Genomic DNA, 20,502 nt, shown 5'->3' on the forward strand with positions numbered 1-20,502 from the left:
ATAAGCTTTCTACTTCATCCAAATTGATTTTGACATTTTTACGTCTTCGTAGACACGCCGGGGTTAAGTGCTGATAATTATTTGGGAGAGATGAATAAAAATATGAAATGTGTCTGGAAGAGGTGACATCAAAGCGCCGGGGATTGTTGCATGTTTTCCCTCTAATACTGGGAATATGGAACATATGCAGTAGAGGTTTGATTAGTGTGACGTTCAATGGGTCCTTTGATGTATCAATTAAAGCTCTGGTTTAATAAATACCACATGAGGAATTACAAGAAAATCAAGTTTGTATTCCTATTTTTATTTTATTTTACAGATTGTGTAAGAAGGGGTAAAGCTGTGGTGAAGTGATGAGGGCCGACACTGAAGTCCGCAGGCACTGGAGTTGAAATGTAGCTGGTCATGTGACTATACCCCCCCCCTCACACTCACACACACACACACACACACACACACACACACACACACACACACACACACACACACACACACACACACACACACACACACACACACACACACACACACACACACACACACACACACACACACACACACAGAGTGTTGACCCTGAGAGAGAAGGGAGCCCATACCAACACAGGAGGCGGGATTGTGTTTGTAGGTGTGTGTCTTTGTGTGTGGATCCTTTTGTGCAATAAGGCTTGTGTGGGCGTTATTGCAGCATGTATGTGTGTGTGTGTGTGTGTGTGTGTGTGTGTGTGTGTGTGTGTGTGTGTGTGTGTGTGTGTGTGTGTGTGTGTTTCTCCACCCCCCTCCTATTCAATTATGAGCTTAAGCTCATTAGTGGCAGACTTACATCATTACCTCTCCAATGGCTAATGAGTTAAAATCTATTTAGATTTCTGTTGGAGTTAAATCTCTTCCACCGCACGTCACAAATCAGAAAATGTGTCATAAAATCCAATCTGAAAACATCCGATGTAAGGTATTCCATATCAATGTGTGCCTTTTATAGCAACACTGCATATTCAACATACCTTTGCCTCCCGAATGTAAATCAGAGAGCTCTGTAACTCATCTGCACACTGTAATACACTACAAGGCCTGTTTACCTCACTTTACCATTAAACACACTAATTTAAAGCTTTGTCTAATTACTAGCTAATAATTAGCTCTGTGTAACAAAAACACTTCTATTACACAGCGATTAGTTGAGTTTTCAATCAATTTTCATTACGCTGACAAAAACCTTGATTGCATCGCAGGCTTGACAAATTTAATGAATTGATGGAATTGTAAAAAAGACAATTAATTATGGAGAATGGAGAGTGAAAGGTGGAGCTGTAGCTCTCAGTGATGGAGAGTTTATAGTGTGCTGCAGCCGCTGCTCTAATAAACAGACTGAGGAAGGAAACAGTCCACTTACTAAATTCATCAGCAGTGGTATACGGATCATATTTCACTATAGGGACGTGTTCATGTGCGTTATTCACCCTCTACATATGAGACTTTTCCTCCACATTCTTATTTACCACATTTCTCCAAACCCTGTTTTTCCAGCTAACCCTCTCTTAGTCAATTAGTCGACGAATTGGTTGTTATGGTTTTGGTAGACTAACATTTATCTTAGTTTCCTCAATTATTCATTTTTCAATCATCTTTTTGTGACTTATATTAGAAAAAACGTCTGAGCACATCTCTGTTAAGCAAAACTGGAGAAACTCACTTTCACGGAATCGACTATTCGCCAAAATATATCCGACAAGGGACATTTATTTAACCACATTAACAACTATTTTCATTACGTGCACTCTCAACTTGTGGGTAACAATGAGCTGATAGTTATTCCATCTTTGATGTCTTGTTTAAACCTGCTCTCCCTGCTGATGCTTTGATAACTGGCTAACTGGGACATTTTCATTCTAATTAGGGCTTCAATTGCTAATTCCATATTGCTGCTATAATTATCACGGGGAGAGTCGTGGACTAGGGAGGGAGGCAGTCACATATCGGGCAGAGGGGGGGGCGGGGTATTAGATTTGCCCCTATGTGCACTCTACCAAACTACGCCAGGGGGCTTCTGGGGTGCCTCAGGGCACTATTTAGGGCTCTTTATTTTTCAGTGTAAAATCTTAGAGTGTTTCTAAACCAGTTGCATTTGATGGTGTGCAACCAAAACAGCTTTCTAGGGATAAAATAACTATTTAAAAAATATTAAACACGTATTACAAATGTCATTTCAAGAAGATGACAGATGCAACTTGTCTGCAAATGCTTCTAAAGTAAGTGTGCAGTAGAAAAACAGGCTGTCTCACCTTTAATCTTTTAAAACTGGGATTGAACTGCCTATAAAGTGCAGCACTCTCTCCTGTAGTGCTTCTCCTCTCTCTGCTGCCTCCTAAACTCTTCCCTGTTCCCTCTTCGCTTCATCTTCCTCACCATTTGGACTCCCTTTCACCACTCTGCCATACAAACTAGACGCCCATAATAACCTTATGGGCAGTAATTGGAATTGAGGATCTTTTTTTTCTCTCTCTTTCTCCTTCTCTGCACGCATGCGCAGTGGGACGCGGACTGGTCAGTGTGAGAAGCAGCTGTTCGGGGCTGGTGAAATTCCAACATGGCAGTGGCTGTGGTCAGTGTTTCCTGCGTTAACTTGGGATGGTTTCAGCTCGCACGCACCCCGGCTTAACCTCGGCACCCCGATCATCAGCAGAACCCCTCCCCGGGATCGATGCGACCCTAACCCCGCACTTGAAAGGTCGACCTGTCGCTAAAAAAGCAGGTAAGGACGGATAGTCTGGGATCCGCTGCGTCTGCAATTAGACGGAGTGGTCAGAGCCGAGAGGCTGCAGTGCACCTTCTCATCGGAATCATGCATGTGCACTTTGTTATTTAACTACATAAGCGTGAATTTTAGTGCGTTTTTTTTAATGTGATTTTTTAAGGAGCGCACCTGCGACATCGTTATACGCAAATGCGCAGCCCGCACTATAGGTGCTTTATCGGCTGTGCGGTACTCTCTAAAAATGAAAAAAACATAAGTTGCACGCGCTGGGAGGATATTCCAGCCTCTCTGTGGTGCGGCTACAACAAGTTGCCCTATGCATGCGGGCAGGCAATATCACCGCAGCATGCTTTTTGTTGAAATAGTGCACATTGTAGGGCGTTATCAACAGATTTAACTTGACTCCATCATATCCAAACAATCTGATGTTCCTCCACCCCCCTCCCTCACCCCCCCCTCTCTCTCTCTCTCTCTCTCTCTCTCTCTCTCTCTCTGACTCTCTCTCTCTCTCTAAACCTGTCATCCCGGGCTCCACTTTCTAATGAGATGCATGTAGGTTAGACGCCTCTCCTATTGCTCGCTGCACTCCTTCAAGGGCCCACCTTTCACACGGTTTGCAATCCGAGCAGTGCTGCTGGACCAGAGAAAAAAAAGTGTCTGTCATGTTTTTTGCTTGAAGCAGAGGAGATTTTTTTGTAGTCTTTTTCTTCCACAAATTAATTCCAATGCTCTCATCTCCTCTCCCTCTGTTCCAGCACGAGATGATCAGCAGCAGCAGCGTCTATGGTAGGTACAACTTATTATATTCATATATTACAAGGTGTAGAAATGCACTGATGACTTTCAGCAGCTGGTGTGTTTACTGTTATTTATTTCACTCATCTTATTCTGTATATTCACAGCTTTACTTAGAATGGTGCAATATTTATTTTATTATAGGACACTACTCAAATTCTCATGTTTAGGTTTTATTATCCATCTTTATAGCACACTAACATAACCCTTTGTCATTACACACAGCACTGCCTGATATTTTAAATAATAATTGTGCATCTTTTAAATTATACATGGCTTCATTTAAAAACAAAACTATTTTTTTAATAAGTTGAAATCTGTTCTAAAATATTGTTCTTGAACTTTTATTTAATAATCCTTTTTGCATATGAGTAAAATAGATATTAGGGAGCAGTTCTTTTTCAACACACTCACATTTTCTTTTGATTTCACTGCACAAATATGGAAATTAATATTTGACTGTTACAATTTGATGTGATTTGAGTAACAGCGAACAAGGCCTCATTCGTTGCAAAGTCATAATGCATATTTATAATGAGAATTTATTTATTAGTTGCACTTTTTCATACCTCTATTGCTGAATTCACCGGTATTTATTTACATTATGTCATGAGGGAATAATGCATTCTTGAAGGAGCGTTAATGACAAAATACACTCTACTTTGTGCATGCAGAAGTTCATTTAAATTTCAGATATTTAAAAAACTGCTCCACGTGAGCTGTGCAGGAGTGTTTTTGCAGAAATGATGCTCCACTCTCATGAAGAACAATGGTGGATTGTTAGAAATAGAAAATATCCATCCCACCCTGTTGCAAGTGAAAGCGGGCAGCGGATAGTTTTCTGTTGAATAATCACGTTCGAGACCACAATGTGCTTTCTGTTGAGCTTTCACTTCCACGATTGCACATTCTTGGTTTTTGTAGCAGTTATTAGTGAGGACTCAACCTTTCACCTTTGATCCCTCTGCTCTCTCTCGCTCTCTCTCTCACTCACATTCACCCTCACATCATGTGCTGTTTCTCGCCTGCTGATGTGTGTGTTACATGCGGCATGTGCACTCACTTCCTTTTTCATATTTGTAGTTTTGTTTTTAAGAGCGTGTGGATCCATAATGTCACACTGTAATGAAAACATAAAATTATGCGTATATTTGTAGCTTAATGGTCTGAAGTGCATATCATACATAAACAGATATGCACTTATTTGCAATTGACACATAAAAGGACATTTCAGGCAGCTTTTCCATTCAAATTCAGTCCTAATTCACTGACTTCTGAATGATTTGTTGATATCATTTCACAAAAGATATTCTGTTCAAGGACATGCGAAAGAGTCTTATTCAATTTATGCTGTTTTTGTCAAAGAAGAGATTTCTGGCATGAGTTTTGCAATGCAAGTGTGTATGTGTGTGCATATTGTCAAACTTAATCTAATGAAAATATAGAAAATAATGTTTCATTTTCTACCTTAATGATCTTAAATGCCCTATTTTACATATTCATGTAAGCACTTTCACACGATTGTCACCTACAAATATACATTTGTGCAGCTTTTCCATCTATATTTGTTCTTAATTGACAGCCATTTGAATGATTTGTGGATATTTTGTCTCATTAGGAGTCTCATTCAATTGTTGCTGTTAAAAAGAGAATTCTAGATGAACATATGGGGAGTGATGGGATGCATGAGTTTTGAAATGCAAGTGTGTGTGTGTGCATATTGACAAACTTAGTCTATGATAAGAATATAGATATTGCTTCTATTTATACCTTAATGATCTTAAATGACCTACTATACATATTACCTGTAGCTTTTGCATTGCATTTCAGTCTCATTTGACTGACTTTTGATTGATTTGTCGATAGGAGTTTGTGTGAGTGGGTGTGCATATTGTCAAACTTAAACCCTAATGAACATTTAGAATATTAGTGCATCGATTTGTACCTAAATCCTCTTAAATACCATATTATATACGCACTTTTTTGCAATTGACACATACATTTTCATATTTTTCGCAGCTTTATATTTCAATTAAGTTCTTATTGACTGTCTTTTGATAGATTTGTGTGTATGATTTTAGGAGCATGCAAATAAGTATTTTGAAAAGGCAAATGGGAAGTGATGGTGTGTTCGAAATGCAGGTGTGTGTTCATATTGTCCTAACTTCCTGTAATGAAACACTAGAATAATAATGCTTGTATTTGTACTTTTATGATCCTAAATGGCATAGTACATACGCACAGATATGCACTTGACACATAAAATGACATATCATAAAATTCTGCAGTTTTTCCATTTCAATTTGCTCCTAATTTAGTGACCTTTGATAGATTTGTGGCTATCAAGAACATGTCAAGAAGTGTCATTGTTTTGTTATAGAAGAGGATTCTAGATGAACATATGGAGGGGGTGTGTGTGTGTGTGTGAGATGAGGAAAACCCAGACGCAACCGTGCATGTGTCACTTTGTGTGTAATGTAAATAATGTAGTTCCCCAGCAGTTTGTTTATTCCTCTAAGTCTATTTGTTTGCTACAGTCCCCGGCTTAAGATCCGTCCCTCTGCATCCTGTCTGTGCGTGTAGCAGTGACAGTAGCAATAATCCCCCTCATTATACACATAACGTATCGCCTCACATCTGCCGCGGCCCCCCGATACTGCTAATGGGGACAGAGAGAGGGGAGATAATAGGAATAGAAGAAAAAGTGCTCGACAAACAGGCAACCCTTTTACTCTGGCTTTATTTATCTAAATACTTCTCCCTCAAATGAATAGAGAGAGCCGGTGTGCGGCGAGGGTGGCTCAGCGACTCCCAGTGGGACCGTATAAATAAATTATCCTGACACTTTCTATCAGTCTGTAATGTTTACCATTAAATGCTGTTTTACCATCCCGGAGCCAGCGGCGTGCGATCTAGCCCGCCCCCGTGGGACTTCTGCCAGATGTAAGGCGATGTGCGGAAGTATTTTTCAGACGCACACACACGGGGACATTTGTTAGGCGTCCGTATCAGTGGGTTTCTCCTGTCTGCACGGCCTGACAAAGGGCCTCTTCAAACCAGATCCAGCCAGGGTTGTCATCTTTTAGCAAATATGTTAAGTGTTATCTTTTATGCTCTCCGAGGTGGACCCCATGGGAGCCCCGGCACATGCAAATAGAACAAATCCCTCTCGGACCTGTCTGTCTGTTCCACTCTCTCCATCTCTCTGTGTCTCATCCCCCCCTTCTCTCCTTGTCTCCTTGCGCTCTCGTCCACTTATTTCCCCTCCTCTCCCTCTCCTTCTCCGTCCCAGTAGACGGTGTGTGTCAGTAACAGTAGCAAGGCAGTGTAAGTCTTTGTGTGTTTCCCTGCATGCTCGCTGACAGCCCCCCCCCCCCCCCCCCCCCTCGCTGATCTGAGTTCCTCTCCCGGAGACGGCAGGCAGCTGTCGGTAGCGCCGCTGCCCGAAAAACATCCGTAGATGAGTGGACGCCAATTCCTTAAAATCCTTGACACCGTGATCCACTCAATCCTCCCCTCCTCACTTCCCTCAGTGTTGGTACACTGCTTCTTTCAAAGGGGGGGTTTAGGATTTAGGGGAGCAGTGTTGCTGTGACTGACAGTTGTCGGTTGGGGGATTATTTTTCTTACCGTGTTGCAATTGAAACACACAAAACAGAGCGCCCTCACACACAAATTATATCCATTCTGCCCTCATGCTTTCTCCCACTGCTCACTGCCTATTATCCAGTCAAAATCTGATGGGTGTACTTAAGGCGAGAGGTGTCCACACAAGACTGACTCGTGGGGGGGGGTAACACTTACAGCTTACTACTCGGAGCCTGTTGTAACCTGGGATTCTTCACACCAAGATAATGCTTTTATGTATCAAAGAAACACTAGAAAGATCAAATGAACTCCAACCAAAGCTCAGGGTGTGATGTAACTGCACTGACAAAGATATCTTAAATGCATTTGAAATGACCTAATAGTAGTTTTCAAGTCTAAAAAGTAAGAATTGGTGTAAAAGCACACGTGATCTAAGATCAGTGTCGCCAAATTTCCACACATCTCCGCCTCTTATTTCCCCCCCTTGAACAGACATTCAGCTAAATTCATTTCCATGTTAATTCCAGCATTAAAAGCATTATCTCACTTTCTTTGAACTCCAAACCCCCTAAAATGTTTGAAGTTTCTTTGGTTTATGTAACGCGTCATTTTCATACGTTTTAATCAAATCAAAGCTGTAGATTTTTCTCTCTCTCCCTCCTACCTTCTTTGCAATCCGCTGCCCCCTTCTCTGAATTTTAAGCAGACCCCCGCTCACCTCCCTTTTACTCTTTAGCAGCAATCTCCACCACCCATGGCCTGGATTCTCCGGCAGATATTAAAACATTCAGCATGTGGAAGCGTTAAATATGCTAAGGACTTATTAAAAAAGGGAAAAAAATGTAACTTCCACTTTGGAATATTCCGCACCATTAGACCTCGCTAGACAAGGCAGCTTATCCTTTACATTGTGCCTTCAAATGAGAAGGCGCCGTTTCTAATTAGGTTATTGCCATGCATGTCTTAAGCTAAATTGTGCATTGATATGCGGAGGAGCACGCCACTCATTTGGCCCGGCGATCGAGGACGCAGACGAGGGCCTTTTTTTTTTTTTTTTTTTCACAAGGGCCAACGAAAATGACAGCTAGGAGAGAGAGATCTGACTGTAATCTCTGCTGCTCTTCTCTCTGGCTCTGCATGGATGATCTGATTTTGGTAACAGCGAGCCTGGGCTGGATAGTGTCCGTCTGCAACCCCCCCCCCCCCCCGCTCTCACAACCTCAGCTTGAACATCTTGATTAGCGAGGCATTTTGCGCGAGTAAGTCGGACACTTTTGTCTGCGAGGCGGCAAAGGTGTACGCGTTAATGAACAATGGCTCATTGGGTGCGAGGGAGGGCTAGTGTGTGTGTGTGTGGTGTGTGTGTGGTGTGGGTGTGTGTGTGTGTGGTGTGTGTGTGTGTGTGTGTGTGTGTGTGTGTGTGTGTGGTGTTGTGTGATGGTGTGTTGTGTGGTGTGGTGTGTGTGTGTGTGTGTGTGTTGTGTGTGTGTGTGTGTGTGTGTGTGTGTGTGTGTGTGTGTGTGTGTGTGTGTGTGTGTGTGTGTGTGTGTGTGTGTGCTTGGCAGGCGGCCAGGGGATGGACACAAAGGATGTTGAGTGGCTGGGCGTGTGGCACAGCATCACTGAGCTGCCTGTGGCCTCTGGGAGATGGACACAAACTGGTAACCAGAGCAAAAACAAACCGCTGTTGATACATCGCTGAAAAATTCTGCAGCGTTTATTGTCGGACTGCAACTAGCAATTATAGTCATTATTGACAAACCTGCCAATTCTGTTTGGTATGTGTGATGTTGAAAAGAAGTGTACAAATCCAAACTTCCTAAAGCCAAGGGGACGACTTTGAATGTCTCCTTTTGTCCACAAACACTCTTAAAACCTAAATATATTCACTTTAATATCACTATTCCTATACAAGACACGAACAACTGTTAATTCTCCAGCTGGAACCTTAACATTTTTGCATTTTTTAAAATCTATTTTTACCTAATAAAGGAGTAATCAATCTCTAAGAATAGTTGCTGATTATTTTCCTGTCAATCGTCTAATCGAACTTTACTGTGAATCAGGAGCTCAATAGTGTATTGGAAAAATATCCAGATGACTTCTTCGCGATGTCCTTAAATATCTTATTTCGTCCGCACGACAGTCCAAAGTTATTGATTTTACAATCATATAAAGCAGAGACAAATCTCCACCATACAAAAGCTTTGGAGTCTGTTAGTATGTGTGCTTGAAAAGCGACTTAAAATCTATTCATGCGCCGAGGCCTGCTGAGGAAGGAATGTGTTATACGCTCACCTGTGATCGTGTGTGTGTGTGCGGGCGCTGGGTGTGTGTGCGGGCCCAGTGGAAGCCGGAGAGAGAACATTAGGATGTTGCTTGTACTTGTGCGTTGGCAGGATGGACACATGTGGCAGATAGCTAATGATAGCATGCAGCGTATAATGAGACCCTCTCTCCGTCTGTCTCCACTACCTGGCATCATGCATTAACCATACAAGAGGAAGAGGAGGCACGCATGGTATTGACTTTTGAGTGGGTGTCTGCTTGTCCGTTGTTGGTTTTGTTTAGCACTCAGAGGTCAGCATGGCTGCAAGCGCCGCACATTAATAACAAGTATATATTTTTGTTTTGTTTTCTCGTCTCTCTTTTTGGGTTTTTTTTGTACTCTTGCGCTCGGGTAAATGGTTCTTAAATTGATTTTGGATGTGTTGCAATGTATACGCTTAACAAGCCAAATGGGTTCAGTTTGTGGGTTAGTTCAGAAGATTATTCTATTAATGTATTCCACACACTCGTAATCCGCAGTATGTTGCGTGAAGGAGGGAGGCATTGGCACTGGTCCATCTTCGTGCCCAGTAACATATATTTATCCTCTTCACTACACAATCCTCTAGGCTGCTCAAATCCCCCAGGGGGTCCCAATGACATGCTTACTAATGTGTGCTTTGGAAACGGAGTGCTATTGTATCCCCTAAATCTCACAAAGCACTGTATGATTTGTCCATTGTCGTTAAATCGCTTTGCTTGTGCCAAGTACTTGCATCTCACAGAGGCTTAATGCTTTGAGGGTTTCAGGGACAGCTTCGAGTTCCTCTTTTGTTGATTTCGGGGAAAAGTGCCAAGACTGCTGCGCTGAATATTGTTTTGAGTATGGAGGAGGGAGGGGAAGAAGGGCCATTGCCAAGCGACTCCATTGAGCCTCGTGAATGGGCCATTCATATTTAGGAGAATCACCCAGATGCCATATTGTTGGCTCAACAACGCTAAATATTCTCCAACAAGGATGGGATTGTAACAGGTTTGTGAATTGTGCAAGTGTGGAAAAGGACGTTGGGAAATTGGGGAGAAAACACAGTTCAGCCTTCAGTCACTGTAAAGAGGCTGGACATGTGACATGACAGTGTTGCTGAAAACGTTTTATTACTGTTCCTTTCCATGCAATAATAGAAGTATTTGTCCAAATGTCTTCAAAGTGGGGCCATTTTCCTTTTTCTTTACACAAGCATCTGCGTTCGCCTCCTCAGAATTCATTTTTTAAAGTGAAATGTATCGAAAGGGAGTTTAATCTTATATTTCCTGTTAATGTACATCCTTAAACAAGGTTTAAAAAAGATGTATCAATATTTATCTTTATATATTCCAACTTCAAAGGTAATGTATTATCTTCATACAACACATATATTTAATTTGTGGCAATAAATGCTATTTTAACACACTTATATGTTGTCAGAACTACATTTGTGTGTGTTAGGGTTTGTGAAATATTTATTTATTGCTAATAAATGCTAATTATGGGCAGTTAAAGTCAAATATAAGCTACAATTTCTCGTATTTCTTTTTATAACGACTTTAACAGTGTCCAATATGAGTTTAAAGCCTATACCTGTCACTTCTTTTGAATATTCACGAGTTTTAAAACATGATAAAATGGCATTTGGAAACATTTAATGCCATTTAAGTAGTAACTTAACGCTACTGTCAGCCTTTAGAAGGTTACAGTCCAAAGGTCAGATAGAAAAATGTCTAAAATAGCACTCTTGTCGGAGCAGATTGTGAAACGTGTCAAGGCCATTAGATGTTGAGTTTTGAACAGAAAGCCGTACATGCTTTTTTTTGTAGCGGTCTTAAGACAGCAGCTACTGATCCCAGACCAGCAGAAATCCATAGCCACCTCTTTTTGCACACAGAGCTTTCTTAGGGCCCGCTAAACAACCTTGAAACATCCGAACCCCGTCCTCGCACTATCAAAGACAGCAAAATGTCATCGTGGTCCTTTATGTCATACATGCACTGAGTATTAATCACGGCTGGATCTGCGCCTGAGAGGCTGATCAAATTTATTGTTTGGCTGCACGGGACAGTAATGGGTGTTTAATTACTCAATAAAAGCCCTTTTATAGATTCCCAGGCCTCCTGTGTGTTGAGCAAATGGTATTGATCCGTCTCTGGGCTGCAACATGATAGCCTGTGAAGGAGAATTAGAGCCGTTAGCCTGCTAGCGCTCTCTCATTCATTAGCTGCATTAGCCAGAGGGTGGTTAAGGCGTAGCATCATACCAAAGTCTCAGAGGTTTCTCGAGCTGTAAAGCTCCGTGCACCTCATTTACACAAATATGGATCGGATGAGCAATGAATAACATTGACCAGATCGGAAAGTGTTTTGATAAGAATCTCCAGGAGAGTCGTTTTTCCTTTTGAACATTTCCTTATAATCCAACCCGCTATGACAACGCCCTTAGCAGAAGCTGTGAGCAGTATTAGCCGGGCTACCATCAAGACAGCATGTTTAATCCCACCTCTTCCCCACCTTCTAATCTGTAATCTGACGGCTCCTCCTCCTCATCCTCAGAGGCCTAATTCTGGATCTCTGCACTCTCAAAAGGAGAGAAAGGCTGAATGAGAATGACAGTGAGCCACGCCGTGTCTGTTCCACCCAAGCATACATGTTTGGATTTCATGTCCAGGCCACTGTACTGTATCTTTTCTTTTTTCGCCTAACTGCATCTGCCTGGCGTCCATTGTTCTTTTATGTTCAGAGCATATTGCCGCTTCTGTGAACCAGCCCCACTTCTCTTGATGCACAGCGACACCACTGCAATATCTCCCTTGATGTGTCTATATCAAATGAATGTGGCCTATTACAGACGTGGTGGAGTCAGTTGGGTGGCTTTGTGGACTAAAAAAGGGCCTGCAAGGGACCATGAAAGAGACATTGTCCAATACGGACCGTACAGTCCCTTTGTAGATAAATGGATTTTCATGCTTATCAACTGGGACACTGACATGAGTGAAAACTGTGGAGAATGTGGAATTACTCTCACTCGCCGGCCGTACACACGGACAACTGTAGTTTCAAGTGTGTGTGGTCTTTCATTGTCCGGCAGAGAGGTTTTTTTTATTTGGAACAATGTGCACTGTTAATGCCACAGCATAGTAGATAGATCCTTATGGGAAAATTGTACTTTTATTAAACTCCCCATCCACATTTTCACATCAGGTTTAAACTGTGTGCACATAATAGTCGGTGTTGGGTGCCTCTTTATCCCTACAATTTCATCACAGAAAACAAATGTCGCTTTTAGCTGGACAATCATCCCCTTTTTTTTTTTACTTAATCCAATTTTGTTATGAGAAGGATCCATTAGAGCTCGGCAATATGGCTGAAATTGATATAATGATATTAATAGGGATACTTTTCAAATTCAATCTGTATGACAGTATGGCAACATTGTGGAATCATGAAATTGATGCTCATTGCAAACAGATTTGTACTTTTTTAATTACCAGAGCTAAACAGTTAAGTGTGTTATTTGAACAAAAGAAAAGACATTCTTGTCTATAAAGTTCATTTGCTCCGTGTCAGTTTTGCCAAAATGTACTTTTTCTACAGAATTATCTTGGCAAAGGCTTCATGTTATTTTCTGAACGTTAGCTAGCAGATAGCATCTGTTGTGTGTAACGACAAAAGTGAGTACACTTAAAATGAGAGCTTATCACATTATAGTCTTTTAACTTAGACCCCAAAGGTTTCAGCCTGATGTAACTCGCCAGCTTATCATCACCCAAACCCATAGCCTATAAGTCAGAATATAGAATAAATGAGGCCTGAAGGCTACAACATGGAAGTAAAGAATGAACCCCCAAGCGGACACAAAGCGGCCCCTGGTTCCATGTTCTAATCCTGGGGACACGTGTCCGTATATGCGGGCGAGCCCACACAGACGCACATTAAACCCTGTTCACATTCCCCTGCCTTAGGGGCGCGAATGAGAAGCGATGTGTATTCGATGCGGAGCCAGTGATCTAGGTAATCTGCCTGTGCTGTGGGACAGGTCTATTGGTCCACAAATCAATTGGCTTCATGTCCGTGCCATTAGGCTAACATGGCGCTGCTGAGTCGCTGAGAGCGGTAAACAGACTGTTTAATTCCCCTGGACGCCGGCCAGGTGGACACTCCTCCTCCTGCTGCTTCATGCTCATCCTTCCCTTTTATTTATTTTATCTTCCTCCCCTCGTTCCACCGTCCTCTTGCATTGACTCCACTTCAGTCAATGCGGTTATTCTCAGTGGACGAGTGCTTACAGGAATATTGCTTGGAGGGATGGCGAGTGTGTATGTGTGTGTAAAGAGGAGAGATTTTGGCCAATGAACCCTTGCTGTGTTCTGTCCTCCAGTACTGTGTCTATACTGAGTAAGTGATCCCTTGGGATGCAGTACACACATCAGCATCCTCCCTATCTCTCTGTCTCTGTTTGTTTCACTCTTTGTTTCTCTCTCAGTTTCCCATTCTGTCTCCGTCTTTCTCTTTTTATATTCCCCCCCCTCCCACCCTCCCTTTCTCTTTCTACCTCCAGACAGAGGCTGCAAACAAGTACAGTAATATGAGGGGGCTGCATCAGAAACAAACACACACACTCATGATTAGAAAAATGCAGATTTATGCCCGAACTGTAAGAAGTTTATCACTTCCTCTTTTGCGCAGCTACACCAAATAAAACAACCCCTCTGCCTCTCGTTCCGCCGAGCTTTTGCTTTCCCTATATGGACGCGACTAATGACTTAGCTTGTATAACGTCAGCAATTCAATTTATCCACTTCACCGGCGCGCAGTGCATCCTGTTCTTTGTGCTACAGTATGGTAATTGAGCCTGCGTGTCTTGACAGATGAGTGTTGTTGGCGGTATCACTGTTGTGTGTCTCATTTCCTGCACGCTGTTGCTGATTGACTGATAAGATAAGAGGCCCGTAGACACGTCTGAGAGCTTCAGCGCGACTAACAACCTGATGAACGGCGCGCTGAAGTCGCGAGGAAGCTGCTGTTGGATCTCCCAAAGGAACCTACAGAATTAAACCTTTACGTTTGAAGCTCTGCCGGACAGCAGACCATTAGAAATGTGTACATCAGATTTGCCCGTCGCCCCAGAACGTTTTACTGTTGCTAGGAGACACTGAAACCCTCTGACACATCTGGTCAGCTGTTAGTGCAAGTTGTTGACAAGGGTTGGAGCATCCGCAACAGCATGATATTGTTTACAAAATGAATCCGTCTATAGACTTGCTGTCAATCAGTCCTCCGCTCATGCAGGAGTCTTCAGACAGGTAGTAATAAAGCTCCAGAACGCTTTCATTTTGCAGGAATTGACTGTATCATGAGAAGTTTACAAAAAATGAAAATGTCTGAGTTCAGGCGGTGCTGTTGGCCCTTTGTTCCTCAGCTTCCACTCGTCTTCCTCCTGGGACCTCCGAGGAATGACATTCCCCTTCCACCAGAACAGTCTCTCCTTATCTTATGTCACAGCTCATCTCTTCAATAAATACCGCACGTCCTTTTCGCTCTGCTGAATCGAACATTTTTCACTGTTCTCCAAACCTCTCTACCTGATCATATTCCCATCTTCCCATCTAATGGACAATAAGAGGTTTATATCTCGGCTTCTTATACAGTTTGTGTGGCACCTGTCTATGATCACAACCATTTTGTTTCCAACCGCGGCTGCTGTGAGAAATATTACACTGAAAATATGTGTACATTAAGTTGCCAACACACACAGCAACACCTTCTTTCTCTGGATCAGGCAGAACTGTACGGAAAACGCAGAATAATATGTTTGCCTCAAAGCGCCAGTGACTCCTTGAAGGACGTGATAGTTGCTGCCAACATTTATAATGTTCGCTGTAGCACTTGACGATCACCTAACATGCAACACTCTACAAGCTTAGTGATAAAGGTTTCTTTACGCTGTGGTTTGGTTGAAGATGCAAGCCAGAGTTGGAAGAGAAAAAGGTTATTTAAGGTTATAAATGTTGCGTACGTGCTTAGTATGGACAGCTGCTGTACATATGAGTGCCTCTTAAGTCAACAGAAACAACCTACAACCAGGTTAAAAAAACTCACATCCTATTTCTTCCTTGCCTTAGTTCTGTTCAACCAATCAAAAGACAGAGCTTTAAATACTGCTTATCATGGCAGTTCCATTTCTTGTTAATAAACAAATCAGGGTTATAACTAGAACAGAACAGAAAGACACGCCCCTTTTTATTTGAATATCCTTTAATTATTTAGTAGGAAATTATGATTTAAGAGGATTTTTAGTGTTTCTACTATATTGATGTAAGCTATCTTTGATGCATTAGCAATAATTTGTTTAGCTCTCAGCTATGTTTGACACTTGGTTTTATGCATAACATATGCCCAGAATAATCATGATATCAAATGTTATATCGCTCCATGCCTACTTTTGCCACTCACCTACCCATAAAGACAGCCGACGACAGAGTCCAGAGCTGTATTTACTTTACTGCTAAGTAATTACTGCCTGTGTTTTTTATTACCTTGTAAGTACAGCTGTAATTTTAGCCTGTGAAATCAAACTGAGACGCCTGAGCCTTCCACCGTGTTCATCGCCTGTGAATGTGATTACAGCTATTGATCGATAGAGAGTGACACGATGCTGGTGGATGTCACCTGAGGAGAGTGTGTGAGTACGACGCTGAGTGTGTGTGTGACGGAGACAGAAATGTGTGTCCATATGTTGGTGTGTTGGCCCATATGCTGCATGTACATACATACTGTACGCCTGGCCGTGTGTGTGCGTACGTGCGCATGTTAAACCCAGATCCAGTGTGGTAATGTGAGATCAGACGTAGGCTGTTAGCCGGAGCCTTACATCTGCTGTCAGCCACTCGCTCTAACTCTGTTAAGGACGTTATTGATTGCTCATTATTACCCCGTTCCCTGAAAGATGAGCGTCCCCTATGATCACATTAAATCTCTCCTCTGTCCAATTCTCCTGAGATGCCTTCTGCTCATCGGTGCCCATCAAATTTCTCCTCCGAGATCTGATATCAAGCAGCCTGACGTTTTCCATCGCCTCTGGTTCTCTTTGCGTCTTGTTTGATTCGCACCAAATCATTCCTTGTTTTTTTTCTTCCTTCCCTCTTTTTTTGAACAGACACGGTTTAGCTAATTGATGTCTTTAAGTCTGTGTAATGGAAATCAGCGAACACGGATGAGCAACATTTGAAATTATGATTTGTTTTTCTTTTTATTAGACGCTTCAGGTTTCCATGTTAACTTTGTGATCCGTGTGTATTGACTTAATAGCGAACAAGAGGCGCTGACAAGAGTGTCATAATATGTACTTTACCTGTCAGAGCTGGGCTATTTTAGCTCTGTTCCATTTGATTTAAAAGGCACGATCATGTCATTCAAAACCAACACATTTGCGTTTGAATTTGCGTACAAATTCAAATGCCCCCTCCCATCTTGAGCCTCCTCTTTAAAGTTGCCCTTTCTCGTGCCTCAGGTTGTCATTTTCGCTGACGATAAGCAGTTGTTGGAGGTGTCAAGCGTCCGCCAGCGCCTGTAAAGTTTGGGACTGTTGGAATCCAGCCCTCAGTGAGAGGCCATCTCATCGGCCCCCGCCTTTCCATGAATAATGCAGAGCTATCGACTGTGTCAGTTGAGCGCGAGGAGACGCGGCGGCAGCCAGCTTGATATTCAGCTGCTGAAGCTGACTGGATGCCCTCACTTTGAGACAAACTGCTGGCGGACCGCTCCGACAGACAGGACCTGAATCTGCTCGTATGAGACGCTGTGTTGGCGCCGAAGTGTCCCGACGAGTGTCTGCACAAATCTGTCAAATATTTGTGCACCACACCAGATCCTCACCTGCGCAGTGTCTACACATGTGTGCTCTCTAAATGTGTGTGTACGTGCGTCCTCGAGTGAGAATCTCCTGCCCCCTCGACACGAACAGTTCAGTCTCAATGCCACCGATCGATGGGCGTATTGATCCGCTGTTTGACTGTTTAGACAACCTGTGTGAATTCCAGCATAATGCGAGCCACAGTGGATTTAAAGACGCGCGTCTACTTCAGGTGCACGCCACCCTGTCGTTCCTGAGAGCTCCTTCCTGCTAACGCTGCAGATACACAGCACAAGTAGGTTCAGTCGGAGAATAAGCAGCTGGAGGACGAGGTTGACCGCATGTTTAAGCGGCCATGTTGAATCCAATAGAATGTCCTTAAGTGATATGTTCTCCTCATGCACCTTTACATCCGAATAAAAAGCTAAGTGGTGGAAGAAGTACTCATATTTCTTTCCCTAAAAACATGACCATTAACCGAACCATTCTGCTTCATATTTTTTGGGGCCACAGTAAGTTTGAGCGAGTTGGCAGATCTCCCCAGAATCTATATGAAGCGTGCAGGATTTGACGCTTCCAACATGCACCGTGAAGGATCCTGCGAGTTCACAGGCTGGGGGTAGAGGTTATCCCAGCCAAGGCCTCCTCAGTAATCCACACACACACCACATGTCGCGCACACCAACATACACACACACTTTCGCACTGTGCCACTCACTGCGGGCGTTAATCTCCACCAACTGCTGCTCAACTTTAATCTGGCATGCTTGCCAAGAGTTTCTCAATGAGTCATTTACTGCTTAAAAACGTTTTTATTTTTCTTGTAACACCTGTTAGTGGAATCAAACTTTAAAAACTTGGTTTTTCCAAATATCTTTAAGCATTTTAGATTCACTTTTTTGAAGAATATTTATTGAAAAAATAAATTAAAAGTTCTTGTTGAAATTGATAGTTTTTAGCATTTGCACCGAGTTGGCCTGCTGTTGTTGAAGTAGCAAACTATGGAGCTGTGGTCCAGTGTACTGTCTGACTGCACACACACACACACACACACTTGCACGCACGCTCACACACACACACTCCTCTCCAATCCTCCCACACACACATAAACCCACACACACACTGATACACACTCAGCCTTGTGCAGGCAGACACAAATGCATCCACAGATGGTGACACTCCGGCAGTCACTCCTGGGCTGTCTGTCTACGTGCCAGCGATGATAACACACACAGAATATGCACACGTACACACAGCCTGGCGGCAACAAACACGGTGATGCATCATTGAGCATCGGCTGGTTTTCCTCTAACTGCTGAGGGGAAATCAGCGTGGTGTTAAGTAACCATTCATGTGGAGCCGAGACCACACAAACAAACATCACACCTACACTTCTTAAAATACATCTACCGCGGAAAAAAAAACACAATACGATTGAATAATATAAAAGTTCTCTTACATATCTTCTGAAGCTTTTCCACAAGTGCTATCATTGATATGTTAATACACACTCCAGTATCACTATTTAATTCCCGTGGCAAATATCTCTTGTGCTTTCTAACTCTTACTTGGATTGTGATATATTCATTTGTTGATGTTAATGCTTCCACTCTGGACCGCAGTGTGCTGTGTAGGTAATCGCCCACTCCGGGGCTGCGGCGCCGCTGTTTGTGATGTGGATCTTCCTGAGGATCGTATTTGAATAATGAGGGAGGCTGGAGCGTTCTCTTGTGCAGAGTGTCTCGGCGCTGCAGCGGTAAATGACCTCTGAATAGTTGTTTTGGATTAGCCATCAAAGTCTTCCCTCGAAGTGGCCAATAGATAGGTACTTCCAGAAATGAGTCACTTGAAAATGATCATTGCCGCCGTTGCCGTATAAGATAATGGATAACCATTACACTCCATTTTCCCCAGCTCCTCACCCACACAACGCCTGCTCTTGAAATATGATGCATCCACTGTGCTTAGTGAGCACTTAATGTCCAAAAGCACCATGTTTGTTGAGATTTACAACTGCGCCGGCAGCGGGGGGGTGGAAGAAAGAGTGTGTCGTCGGCGTATAATGTTGTTCACTCAATAATTATCTCATTTTATTTACGAAGACAGACAGCTTTAAGCGAGGTTAGAGGCTTCCTCTCTATTATCTCCACCTGACACCCCTCTCCTGCGGCCCCCTTCCCCCCCCCCCCCCCCCGTCTGGCGCTAAATGACGTCCTCCATGTCGAGGACTTTCCGAAGTTTCCATCAAAAAGGGGAACACTGCTCGAGAGAATGGGCGGGGATAAAAAAAAAAAAAACGCAACAAAGTTACACCGAAGCTTTCAGATCGATGTCATTTCTAAAAGGATTAGGCCCCCGCTCAGAAATCTATTTTAATTACTGAGCACACAGGTAAACAAAGTGCGGCTGGTTCAGATGTATGGATCTGGGCTTCAGAGCGGTATTGATAGTATGTGGCCCATGTTAACCTCAGTGCCACTCTGAGACCCTCAGGTAGGGGTACAGCAGGGGGGGTGTCACCGGACACACAAGGACAGTAGAGCTTTAATTGACACCAGTGTAGGGGCTGTATAGTCTTAAACTTGTTTATTTGTCTAACAAAGTAAGCAGAGTTGGACTACTGGCAACTTCAGCTAGGCATATTTTAAGGTTACAGCTTTACAATTGAATTAAACAATTTATTAAACATTAAATAAGCTTGAATAAGGGTTTAAAAATGTTGTTTCTAGATCAGTTATATGGACTAAACACTATTATTCCAGCATAATAATGATATAAGAACACCTTATAAAACAAATGATGATTCATTGAGTATCCCTTAATGTTCAATTGTTTATAAATCTGTATGGATAGGAACTATTAACCTAATTAAGCCATTAGCTACAGCTTAAAACCCTTAATTAACTATGCATTAGTAGGGCTTCATAGGTTGTGACTACTAATGGCTTTATACGTTCATAAATTGTTAATGCTTTTTAGATTTAAAAATAGAATTAAGAGTGTTAAACAATTATATATAAATCCTTAGTAAATGATGCCTGGGTTGTACAATACAAATTAATACAAAGTGACTTTGTTTGATCAATTAATTCAACATGTCTTGTGTGTTGGCAACATACAAGACATTGTTTGGTTCAAACAAGAAAGAAAGAAACATCATGTACAGTCATTGTATTAAGCCTACGATCACACTTCACTTCCCACAGGACAGATGTGT

General features: G+C 42.5%; 1 protein-coding gene across 1 annotated transcript in view; it reads left to right on the plus strand.

The window, feature by feature from the left end:
• The first annotated feature begins 358 nt into the window (after positions 1-358).
• LOC117498886 (fidgetin-like) overlaps positions 359-20,502 on the plus strand; it is a 29,838-nt gene continuing 9,694 nt past the window's right edge. Inside the window, 3 exon segments of the mRNA XM_034151045.1 lie at positions 359-395; positions 2,528-2,749; positions 3,508-3,538. Of these exon segments, the coding sequence (XP_034006936.1) occupies positions 3,514-3,538 (25 nt within the window). The 5' untranslated portion in view covers positions 359-395; positions 2,528-2,749; positions 3,508-3,513.

The sequence above is a fragment of the Trematomus bernacchii genome, unplaced genomic scaffold, assembly GCF_902827165.1.
Source record: "Trematomus bernacchii unplaced genomic scaffold, fTreBer1.1, whole genome shotgun sequence".
Classification (NCBI taxonomy): domain Eukaryota; kingdom Metazoa; phylum Chordata; class Actinopteri; order Perciformes; family Nototheniidae; genus Trematomus; species Trematomus bernacchii.